The 11,824-nt window shown below is 46.2% G+C and overlaps 2 protein-coding genes across 2 annotated transcripts; one reads left to right on the top strand and one right to left on the bottom strand.

The window, feature by feature from the left end:
- Positions 1-1,717: 1,717 nt before the first annotated feature.
- On the top strand, positions 1,718-3,216 carry LOC119270799 (soluble inorganic pyrophosphatase 4-like). Its single transcript, XM_037552855.1, has 4 exons — positions 1,718-1,829; positions 1,999-2,628; positions 2,741-2,822; positions 2,917-3,216. The coding sequence occupies exons 2-4, from the start codon at positions 2,055-2,057 to the stop codon at positions 2,957-2,959; spliced, it is 699 nt and encodes a 232-aa protein (XP_037408752.1). The 5' UTR covers positions 1,718-1,829; positions 1,999-2,054; the 3' UTR covers positions 2,960-3,216.
- Positions 3,217-4,145: 929 nt separating this feature from the next.
- LOC119270798 (F-box/kelch-repeat protein At1g55270-like) lies at positions 4,146-8,228 on the bottom strand. The gene is made up of 2 exons (XM_037552854.1): positions 7,978-8,228; positions 4,146-6,027 (listed from the first exon to the last, which is right to left on the bottom strand). Exons 1-2 carry the CDS (start codon positions 8,005-8,007, stop codon positions 4,774-4,776), a joined length of 1,284 nt encoding a protein of 427 aa, XP_037408751.1. The 5' UTR covers positions 8,008-8,228; the 3' UTR covers positions 4,146-4,773.
- Positions 8,229-11,824: the final 3,596 nt, after the last annotated feature.

The raw sequence follows: 11,824 nt of genomic DNA, 5'->3' as shown, positions 1-11,824 counted from the left end.
ACGTCCTGGCCTGCAATTAATTCACTACACTCTGTCGGTGGATGGATTAAAATGATTGACTATTGGAGCACGGTTAATTACTGCCCAATCGAATAATATGGAACCAAAGCTCCCCGCTTTCTAGATGATCCTTATAGAGTAGGAGTACATTCTATCTAAATCCATCTAATCTACTTACTTCATTCCCTAATTTCATTCAAGAGAACAAAAACTATCGTTTTTAGCTAAATTTGACTTCCTTATGATTGACTAATGGAGTGCGGTTAATTAGCTGGAGCACACGACTAATTGAGGATGCATGAACAGGTCACGTAAGTATATATTAGTCCCTTCCTCGCAATTAATTAGGTATTTTCTTTTAAAGCCTGAACCTTAGAACAACCGTTCTACAGTAATTTAATCGGTATATATGCATGTCTGCGGATCGATCGTTCGCTGTATTCCTCACAAAGAAAGGAAGGGTCAATAACTAATTAAACGTGCACCCATGTATACACTAACCATTTTTGCAGGGTATTTATGTATTAATCATAGTCGGAAGTTTTCTCCGTAAAAAAATATGGAAAACGATATATGATGGAGATACATAAGTGCTGCTTGTCGTGCATCAGCTGACAGGAAAAAAAATACAACGGCGTGATTGTGCATGTGATTCGCCACGCGTTAGTTCATTCTCAAAGTCTATTCAATTGCATCCAGCCGTGGACGTACCACTTTTCTGGCAAACAGTGTATGAAAGACATACAGACAAACAAAATCGAATGCAAGCAATGGTAGAGCAGATTCAGTCGATCCTTATTGCATCTATCAGGCGCGCGGGCAAACTTACGATTGTCGTGGAGGAGATTCGGTTAATTGATTTGCCTCCAAGTGGAACCGTTTGACTTGGACGGACAGATATACAGACACATGCATGCATGGTTGAGTTGCAGGCTTCACCCCGGGGAGGGAGGAAGGGGGGATCTACTGCCGAATCGTATGCTAGTGTGTTTTAATAATTCATTTGATTGATAAAGTGGCATATGCCAAGGGATATATCACCTGATTCGTTTTGTACGACTGCATATTATTTGTATGGGATCTAGTTGTGGATGCTAAGCTAAGCATATGTTCTACTCTTGCCCAGCGAACGAACGAAGCAACAGGCAGGGAAAAGAAACAAAGACAGAAAGAATATGGCGCTAGCGCGTGTCGGTGCAGTGCAAGCATGTGTTGTGTCGGTTGAGCCCGCCCACACGGAGCGGGAAGACGTGCAAATGCAAGCAAGGAAGGGCAAGGTTAATTACTACTCCCTTCATTCCAAATTACTCGTCGCAGAAATGGATGTATCTAGAACTAAAATACATCTAGATACATTCATACGTGCGACAAATAATTCGGAATCCTACAATAGTTTGGAGTAGGTAGTTGGACTGAATCTTTGCTAGTAGCAATTGGCTGCTGTCGGTGGCTCCTACAGTAGTTTGATACGCAAGGAAGGAAGAATGGACGGGATATCCCAGTCATCAGCACCATCGTCGTCGACACGTCCTAGTGTGGTACAACCAGCTTACACAAGCTTCTCAAGAAAGCGCCAGCCTACCTAGAATGGCCGTGTGAACCTTTTTGGGTCGTTTCTTTCTTTCCAATAGGCTTGATTGTTGATTCAATCAATTTAAATTAAATTAAATCACACGGACCGTGCTGACAGTAGCGGTGCAACAGAAGAGAGACGGAAGGTCACCGACACGCAGAAATAGGCTATAACAAGGGAGGCAGAGTCTCCTCTCTTCTCCACCATCACACTCACACCACAGCTGATCTGAGTCCACAGCACCATTCTTCTCGAGGTACGTTTCCTTCGTTGCGTTGCGTTGCGTTCGTCTCTCTCCACCTCTCTGCTCCTCCTCTTCCCCCTCATACTCTGCTCCTCCACACCACTGGGACTTAGAGGGGTATATCGCCCCCAGATTCATTGCGAGGCCTCCACTAACATACTGCTCACCTCCATTTTCGCAGATCAGATCGACCGCCCGCTAGGCACACTTCGCTTTGCCGCAACATCCATCCCATCCATGGCTCCCTCACAAGAAGTCGCCATCACCAAGGACCCATCCACCAACGGCAACGGCAACGGCAACGGCAACGGCACGGCCGCAACAGCCCCCAAGACCAAGACGCCGGCGCTGAACGAGCGGATCCTGTCCTCCATCACCCGCCGGTCGGTGGCGGCGCACCCGTGGCACGACCTGGAGATCGGCCCGGACGCGCCCACAATCTTCAACTGCGTGATCGAGATCCCCAAGGGGAGCAAGGTCAAGTACGAGCTGGACAAGAAGACGGGGCTCATCAAGGTGGACCGCGTGCTCTACTCCTCCGTCGTCTACCCGCACAACTACGGCTTCATCCCGCGCACCCTCTGCGACGACTCCGACCCAATCGACGTCCTCGTCATCATGCAGGAGCCCGTCGTCCCCGGGTGCTTCCTCCGCGCCAAGGCCATCGGACTCATGCCCATGATCGACCAGGGCGAGGCCGACGACAAGATCATCGCCGTCTGCGCCGACGACCCCGAGTACCGCCACTTCAACGACATCAAGGAGTTGCCTCCCCACCGGCTCGCCGAAATCAGGCGATTCTTCGAAGACTGTAAGTCATTCATACTCCTGATCAGATCAGGTTAATTCGTCACAAGAGAATGTGTTTTCTTTTGTTCCTGAATGTGTTTCTTTGATTTTGATTGATTGGGCAATTTCATCAGACAAGAAGAACGAGAACAAGGAGGTGGCCGTCAACGACTTCCTGCCGTCAGAGGACGCCTACGAGGCCATCCAGCACTCCATGTCAGTTCTCCTCCCCGGTTTTCGATTCTCGATTCATGTTGAAACATGAGAAATTGAACTGATGAATGATGATGTTGCATGATTTTTCCTTCAGGGATCTCTATGCCACCTACATTTGCGAGGGCCTGAGAAGGTAGATAATAGATCCGGTGATGCCATGCCGCTTGCTGGAGGATGTTGATGAAAAATTATTCGTGTCGAAACGTTACATACATTCTTGTTTTGTGTTACCTACCTGCATACACAAATACACATACTAGTATATGATATGATCGCCCAAAGCCTTGCATTAAGGCAGTAGCAGCCAGATAAGCAGGGCATTCTTTTCCCAACTACCTTATGTAATACAATTTCCTGGCTGAATGAATATGAGATGTTGGTATACTTTTCCCCACATTGCAAATCTCTGCTGAATCGTTTATTTTGTCGCAACTGGACTGAACTGCTGAGTGCTGTGTGGACTTTCTGGAAGGCCTAGAATCACCTCACCAAAGTCAGTCAGTTAAGGGCATGCTTGTGCCAACACAAGGAAGAAAGCAGTGGTGTTTCAGTCCCTTAATCAACTACTCCCTCTGTTCACTTTTATAAGGCTTTGTAGATGTTCCAGACATTGTGCAAAATAGCTCAATTTCACTTGTCTGAAACGACTTATAAAAGTGAACGGGGGGAGTATGATAAGTGTATCTTGTTATTCTCATCAACAGAAAGTGCCTTCATCAACAGTAATTTAAGAATTGCACTGAAATACAGAAAGACACATCATATGTCATATTCAAAACAGTTTCTTATAAAAACAGAAAAGAGAAGGACGCGTTGCTAACCTATCGAGTTACAGGCATTGCTCATTTCACCTTTCATCATGCAGTAAAATAAATGAACCGTCCCCTCGCCGTAGCTGGTCAGCGAAACAATGTGAATTCAAGAAGAAATTTCATGCCATCAAGTCATAGATCGTTGCAGATCTCAGATCAAGTCATGCCCTGCTATGGTCTGCTCTTGACCACAGGACAGGCAGGGGGTGTACAAATGGAAGATCAGATATGCCCACTGGTATCAACATAGAAAATGCTATCAGCGGCTCATCATCATCTCTTTTGTCCTCTGCGAGATTGATCGTCAAAAGAATCACAACATATTTCATCTCTTTCGTCCTGTGAATTTCATGAGTGGCAGGCCATGTTTGCCATGTTTTGCAAATTTGGTGAATTATTTCATCACCATCTTCATCAGCGGTACAACAAACTTACAAGACAAATCCATTTGTCAGATATATGATGTTAGTAATTAGCATCAGCGAGCAGATCACTACGACGCCGCACGAAATATCTCGGATAATCTTTTTCACCCACATTAAACATCCACTTGTCAGATGCAAAAAGCTGCCAGGCAGCAAGGATGATTCCAAAGCATAATAAACATAAGATTGATCTAGGGTGAGCATTGGTTTGTGCCCAAATCATTCAAACAAAACTTGTTGCTAAGGTTGGTTTTGGCACAAACCAAAGACACTTGTATTACATTTCTTACATGAGTCTAGTCTGTTGCTACAGCACATATTTTGGCATGCCTAATCTGCCAAAAAGCAAGAAAAACACATCCATGGACATGAGGATCAAGTGAAATCTTCTGCTGCCCATTGCGAGCAGCATCAGCCAACCAAAATTGGTGCTACGGAAGGTTCCTGTTCATCTCACAATGAAGACTGCCGTCAGCTCCGCTCTCCTCTTTCATAAACATCATGCAACTTGGTCAAAATCTCGGAGAATTTGTAGGAATGCAACCAGTAGATATTAAATATGGCAGCATGGTGTGTCTTCCCTACAAGCAATGCTGGGGTACTCCACATTCCAGGTTCTAGCCGAGGGATTCTTTAAAAATCTGAGCATCTTTCCCGCAAAAAAAAAAAAAACAAGTACATTTGAACATGTTTCCCCTAAACAGGCAGATACATTCAAGCTTGGAGAACTTGACAATGTATGATGTGGGCCTTCAAATTACGACCTGCAATTGCTGACCACAAATTAGCCATCAAAGACCTGTGCTGGTGGCCCTTCCGGGCAAAAGTCTCCCACACACGGGCACTCTCCATCTCAATAACTTTTGTTGGGTCACAGACATCAACAAGGGTCATGCCCATGTTATTACGGATAACACAGATCTTTCCATTCAGTGAGACCAAAGCCACGGCTTCAAAAGCTCGTGAGCTGCCCAGATGGCGTCTACTGTCCATGAATCTTGTCCACAATCCTATGTCCCCATCATAAACTCTTAGCTTGCAGGCATCCCGACAATCCGCTGAATAAAGACGACCATTAAAGGAAATGGTTGGATTCCGCAAGGCTGCAACCAGTGCATTACCAGTGGTCGACCACGTGTTGGATGTTGGCAGATAGACCTCGCTCACAACCTGGCGGTGAGAATCAAGTCCCTTTAGGAACCATTTGCCATCATATACAACTCCAGTGAACGGCACCATTCCTGTGTTCATTTCAGTGATGCAAGACCATCTAGTCCTGTTCGGATTGTAAACCTCAGCAGATCTTAGAGTTCTCTGTGTCCCTTCACACTCCCCACCGGCAACATAGAGACAGTTGTTTATGACACAAGAGCCAAACAAGTGCCGCTTCCGTAGCATATCTGGAGCCCGGTACCACTTGTTTGTCCGAGTATTGTAATACACGACATGCCTCATAGACCCCCGTACTGGGTTTTTGCCACCAAATAGGTACAAATAGCAGCCACTGAGAACAGCGCAACCAAAGCCCACGGCTTCCGAATACTCTGGTGGAACTGGAGGAAGTGACCTCCAGAGCTGGTGCACTGGATCAAAAGCATGCCAAGATAGTTTCTGATCACGATCCCTTTTGAAGACGTAAACCCATTCTTCTTCCATGCCACATTTCTTCCGCAGTGAGTAATAATAATTCCCAGATAAAAGTCGGCTCCATTTTCTACAGACCAAGCGAAGATTAGGGTGCTCAGCTCGAGAAACCCGCATCAGACATGAAATAGCCAGGTCATCAGGAAGGCCAGGCAGAAGCGGCGTCTGAGTTCGGCACCTCTCCTTGCGTGAGCTCCTTGACTTGCGCTTGTTCGGTTTGACATCAGGTTGCATGCACAGCCTAGCACCAGGGACAAACTTTCTAGCATTGACGACAGTTTTAAGGCCTCCATCTACCCTGCAGTAGCAAGAGACAGACTCTCCCTGCAAACACATTGACCAATCATATAAGATGCCTTTATTCATCTGAATGTGGAACAACAAAAGTATGAAATAAAACCAAAGGGAAGTAGCTATGTATTATCATTTATCAAGGACACAAACACAACTTGTCCACCCACTAGCAAATATGTTCGAACTCATCATCAATTGTTGTATATCATATGAAAGAGGGAACGGGTCAGTCAACTGTACTGAATTAAAATATGTGAAAACTTATGGATGTAACTATGTAAGATCAAGTGGCTGTGACTTGGCTTAGAAGTTAGAACCCAGTACTATTCTTGTTCCACTGAACTCCGCATGAGAAAAGAAAAAAAATACAAATAGAAAGATGGTAGAAAAAGGAACTACTACTTTGATTAAATTAGTAAAGGAAAATTTAGCAGCTAAAGTTATACTCCCTCCGTCCCACAATATAAGATGTTTTTGCAAGCTGAAACAGCTTGCAATGCAAAAATGTCTTATATTGTGGGACGGGGGACTTGCAAAAACGTCTTATATTGTGGGACAGAGGGAGTAACAGGTTGGTTTTGGCTTTGGTTGTGATACTAATTCCTAACTGGTAAAGATGCACTTGCTAAGCTCCTTCAGCTACACATATAAATGCATCAGATGATCCTCGCTATATAACTACTCCATGCGCAGAAGACCATGCAGAGAAGAGAAGGAATTCCATGTAATGGTGTTTCTAACCAAAGAAGTACCTCTTGAATAGTATCTCTAAGATTAAAGCAACACTAACATGTCACTAAATTAATTTCAATTAAATAAAGGACCAGCCACCTCCACGGTTAACCTAAACTTGAACTCCAAAAACAGCCGGAAGCACCCAGATCCCAACTCAAATCACAAAAATGAACATAATTTTGTCCTCACCCTTGGAAGATAATCATAACTCTATGCCAAAAAAAAAATCCTTGGCCCATTGCAAGATCATATGTTTGAACCAAAAGCATTAAGCACCGACTCCAGAGCAATAACCCTAATTCAATGTACATACAGAATTCTCAAGCAAAGCTGTTTCTGACCGAGAAAATAGCAGTTGCACAGCAACTCTAAGCTAAAAGAAACACAGAGCTATGACTGACAAACTCTCGCATTAAATTTCCATGTAATAGTGATTCTAACCAAAGAAAGTAGCACTTGATGCATTCTGATGTTGGGTGCAAATTAAATGAATCTGGAGAAAATCAACTGCAGAACACGGCATCATCATTTGATACAAGCTCCAGCAAAACACATCATATGAAACAAATTAGTGTGTGAGTTCCAGCAAGTCATGTCTCTACATGCCCCCTAAAAGTTTCTGCACAATATTCCTTAGATCAAAACAACACTAACATGTCACTAAAATGATTTTGCAATGATAAAGAATCGATTACACGCTTCTACATTGACAGTGCAGCTGGCAAGCTTCATCAGCATAAACAATTCAGGACGACTGCCATTATATAATAATACTTCCTCCGTCCGAAAAAACTTATCCCTCAAATGAATGTATCTAGTGTTTTCGGACGGAGGGATATCTAAGAGTTCCACCAGCCAGCCTGAATTACTACTCTCATTATCCCTAGGTTGGACTGCTATGTGTATGCTAATCATGTAGTAATGTCATCATTTTAACCTCTCTGTGAGCCCTCCTTAGCCATGGTGAGTTCCTTGTCCTCTCCTTTCTCACCATGGCTGCTGAATTTCGCGGGATGGCAATCGAACCAGAGGATAATGGTGTTCTTAGATATTCTATAATCCTGGTTGTGCTGATGCGCCAAATCCCAGGCCTCCGGCCAGCAGGCCAGGCGAGAAAAAAAAAACTAGAGACGACGCCCCGCCCCGTTCATAACAGATCGAAGCCAGCGTTCGCCGGATCCGGCGGAGGCACCGGCGAGCGAGCGAGAAATCCAGACAGAAGTAGAAGGGGTGGGGAAATCTCACCTCTTGCTCCGCGAGCCGGCGGCGCTGCATGAGATGCCTGATCTGCGCGTCCCGGTCCCCCGCCACCGCTGCTGTCCGCGCTCGTAGGATCCGCCTTCGCCGGCGTCGCCTCTTCCTCCGCCGACTGAAGGAGAAAATAACTCGAGCGCCGCGCTCGAGCTCGTCGCCGGCGGATAAGGGGGGAAAGGGAGACTTTTTTTCTTCTAGAAACAGGGGGTGGGTGGGGGAAGAGAGAGAGAGAGAGAGAGTGGGGAGGAGGCTGTGGGAGAGCAGCGTCGAAGAAACGGACGTCGACTGGGAAAGCCCATCCGCCACATGGGCCCAATCCACACGGCACCACTAAAATATGGGATTCACCCCTAAAGAAAACTAAAATATGGGATTCTGAAGAAAAAAAACCATTGTACATCGACTAAAAAATAATACACTTTCTTTTGTGGGTGCCGGGGAATTACCCGCGGCTAGACCCGGCAGCCCAAGACATGATCAAGCTAGACCAGAAGACCCATGACGAGGTCATTTAGGGCACCATATGGGCTAGCTCTCTATGGATTGGGAGCCTGGAAGGAACCCGGCCAGGAAAATAAGACCCGGCCGGTAGAGAGTGGACCCCGCAAGACCCGGAGTCCCAGCACCAGAAGGAGTCCACCTAACTTGAAAGACACAGAACGTTTACAAGACTTGGAGTAAGACTCCGACTATGGATAGAACATGGAAACCTAATGTAAACCCCAGAGACCTGGCTATTATATAAGGTGGGTTCCTAGGTCGTCCAAAGGACATGTTAGAACTCTCGAGTTATTGGTAGCATAATAGCACCCTTGTAATCGAGATTATCATCATCATTAGCAATCAAGGAGTAAGCTATTACCTCTATCGTGAGGGGCCGAACCTGAGTAAACTCGCGTCTCTCGATTCCGATCAACCCCATCTAAGGTTCCACCTAGCAGCAATGGTCTCATAACTAAGTTCTCCTATGAGGACATCTACCATGACATTGTTGGAAATATGCCCTAGAGGCAATAATAAAAGTGTTATTATTATATTTCTTTGTTCATGATAATAGTCTTTTATTCATGCTATAACTGTATTATCCGGAAATCGTAATACACGTGTGAATACATAGACCACAATATGTCCCTAGTGAGCCTCTAGTTGACTAGCTCGTTGTGATCAACAGATAGTCATGGTTTCCTGGCTATGGACATTGGATGTCGTTGATAACGGGATCACATCATTAGGAGAATGATGTGATGGACAAGACCCAATCCTAAGCATAGCACAAAGATCGTGTAGTTCGTTTGCTAGAGCTTTGCCAATGTCAAGTATCTCTTCCTTTGACCATGAGATCGTGTAACTCCTGGATACCGTAGGAGTGCTTTGGGTGTATCAAACGTCACAACGTAACTGGGTGACTATAAAGGTGCACTACAGGTATCTCCGAAAGTATCTATTGTTTTATGCGGATCGAGACTGGGATTTGTCACTCCGTGTAAACGGAGAGGTATCTCTGGGCCCACTCGGTAGGACATCATCATATGCGCAATGTGACCAAGGAGTTGATCACGGGATGATGTGTTACGGAACGAGTAAAGTGACTTGCCGGTAACGAGATTGAACAAGGTATTGGATACCGACGATCGAATCTCGGGCAAGTAAAATACCGCTAGACAAAGGGAATTGTATACGGGATCGATTGAGTCATTGACATCGTGGTTCATCCGATGAGATCATCGTGGAACATGTGGGAGCCAACATGGGTATCCAGATCCCACTGTTGGTTATTGACCGGAGAACGTCTCGGTCATGTCTGCATGTCTCCCGAACCCGTAGGGTCTACACACTTAAGGTTCGATGACGCTAGGGTTATAAAGGAAGCTTGTATGTGGTTACCGAATGTTGTTCGGAGTCCCGGATGAGATCCCGGACGTCACGAGGAGTTCCGGAATGGTCCGGAGGTAAAGATTTATATATAGGAAGTCCTGTTTCGGCCATCGGGACAAGTTTCGGGGTCATCGGTATTGTACCGGGACCACCGGAAGGGTCCCGGGGGCCCACCGGGTGGGGCCACCTGCCCCGGGGGGCCACATGGGCTGTAGGGGGTGCGCCTTGGCCTACATGGGCCAAGGGAACCAGCCCCAAGAGGCCCATGCGCCTAGGGAACCCTAGAGGGAAGAGTCCTCAAAGGGGAAGGCACCTCCGAGGTGCCTTGGGGAGGATGGACTCCTCCCCTCCCTCTTGGCCGCCGCACCAGATGCCATCTAGGGCTGGCCGCCGCCCCTAGGGGGTGGGAAAACCCTAAAGGGGGCGCAGCCCCCTTCCCCCCTATATATATTGAGGCATGGGGCTGCCCATAACACGCGATTTGATCTCTCGTTGGTGCAGCCCTGCCCCTCTCCCTCCTCCTCCTCTCCCATGGTGCTTGGCGAAGCCCTGCTGGATTGCCACGCTCCTCCACCACCACCACGCCGTTGTGCTGCTGTTGGATGGAGTCTTCCTCAACCTCTCCCTCTCTCCTTGCTGGATCAAGGCGTGGGAGACGTCACCGGGCTGTACGTGTGTTGAACGCGGAGGTGCCGTCCGTTCGGCACTTGATCATCGGTGATCTGAATCACGACGAGTACGACTCCATCAACCCCGTTCACTTGAACGCTTCCGCTTAGCGATCTACAAGGGTATGTAGATGCACTCTCCTTCTACTCGTTGCTGGTCTCTCCATAGATAGATCTTGGTGACGCGTAGGAAAATTTTGAATTTCTGCTATGTTCCCCAACAGACCATAAGCTCCAAAACTCACAAAGAGCAGGACCAAACAAGAACCGATAATATAGTAAGAAGAGGCAGGGGAGGTATGCCAACTAATAGAGGAGTGAAACCTCCAACCGAGAAGAACCGGCATAACCTCCAACATCGAAAACATCATAGAAGATGCGAGTGAACTCCGTTTTCGATGAACTCGAGCTTGTCACCAAGATGACCATAAGCTCCAAAACTCACAAAGAGAAGAACCAAACAAGAACCAATAATATAGTAAGAAGAGGCAGGGGAGGTATGCCAACAAATAGAGGAGTGAAACCTCCAACTGAGAAGAACCGGCATAACCTCCAACATCGAAAACATCATAGAAGATGCGAGTGAACTCCGTTTTCGATGAACTCGAGCTTGTCACCAAGGTGACCATAAGCTCCAAAACTCACAAAGAGAAGAACCAAACAAGAACTAATAATATAGTAAGAAGAGGCAGGGGAAGTATGCCAACAAATAGAGGAGTGAAACCTCCAACTGAGAAGAACCGGCATAACCTCCAACATTGAAAACATCATAGAAGATGCGAGTGAACTTCGTTTTCGATGAACTCGAGCTTGTCACCAAGATGACCATAAGCTCCAAAACTCACAAAGAGAAGAACCAAACAAGAACCGATAATATAGTAAGAAGAGGTAGGCGAGGTATGCCAAGAAATAGAGGAGTGAAACCTCCAACTGAGAAGAATCGGCATAACCTCCAACATCGAAAACATCATAGAAGATGCGAGTGAACTCCGTTTCGATGAACTCGAGCTTGTCGCCAAGACGACCATAAGCTCCAAAACTCACAAAGAGAAGAACCAAACAAGGGCCGATAATATAGTAAGAAGAGGCAGGGGAGGTATGCCAACTAATAGAGGAGTGAAACCTCCAACCGAGAAGAACCGGCATAACCTCCAACATCGAAAACATCATAGAAGATGCGAGTGAACTCCATTTTCGATGAACTCGAGCTTTTCACCAAGATGACCATAAGCACCAAAACTCACAAAGAGAAGAACCAAACAAGAACCGATAATATAGTAAGAAGAGGCAGGGGA

Source organism: Triticum dicoccoides, chromosome 3A (assembly GCF_002162155.2).
Source record: "Triticum dicoccoides isolate Atlit2015 ecotype Zavitan chromosome 3A, WEW_v2.0, whole genome shotgun sequence".
In the NCBI taxonomy this organism is placed as follows: Eukaryota; Viridiplantae; Streptophyta; class Magnoliopsida; order Poales; family Poaceae; genus Triticum; species Triticum dicoccoides.
The sequence above is the reverse complement of the archived record's forward strand: the minus strand, read 5'-3'. Positions and strand labels throughout refer to the sequence as shown.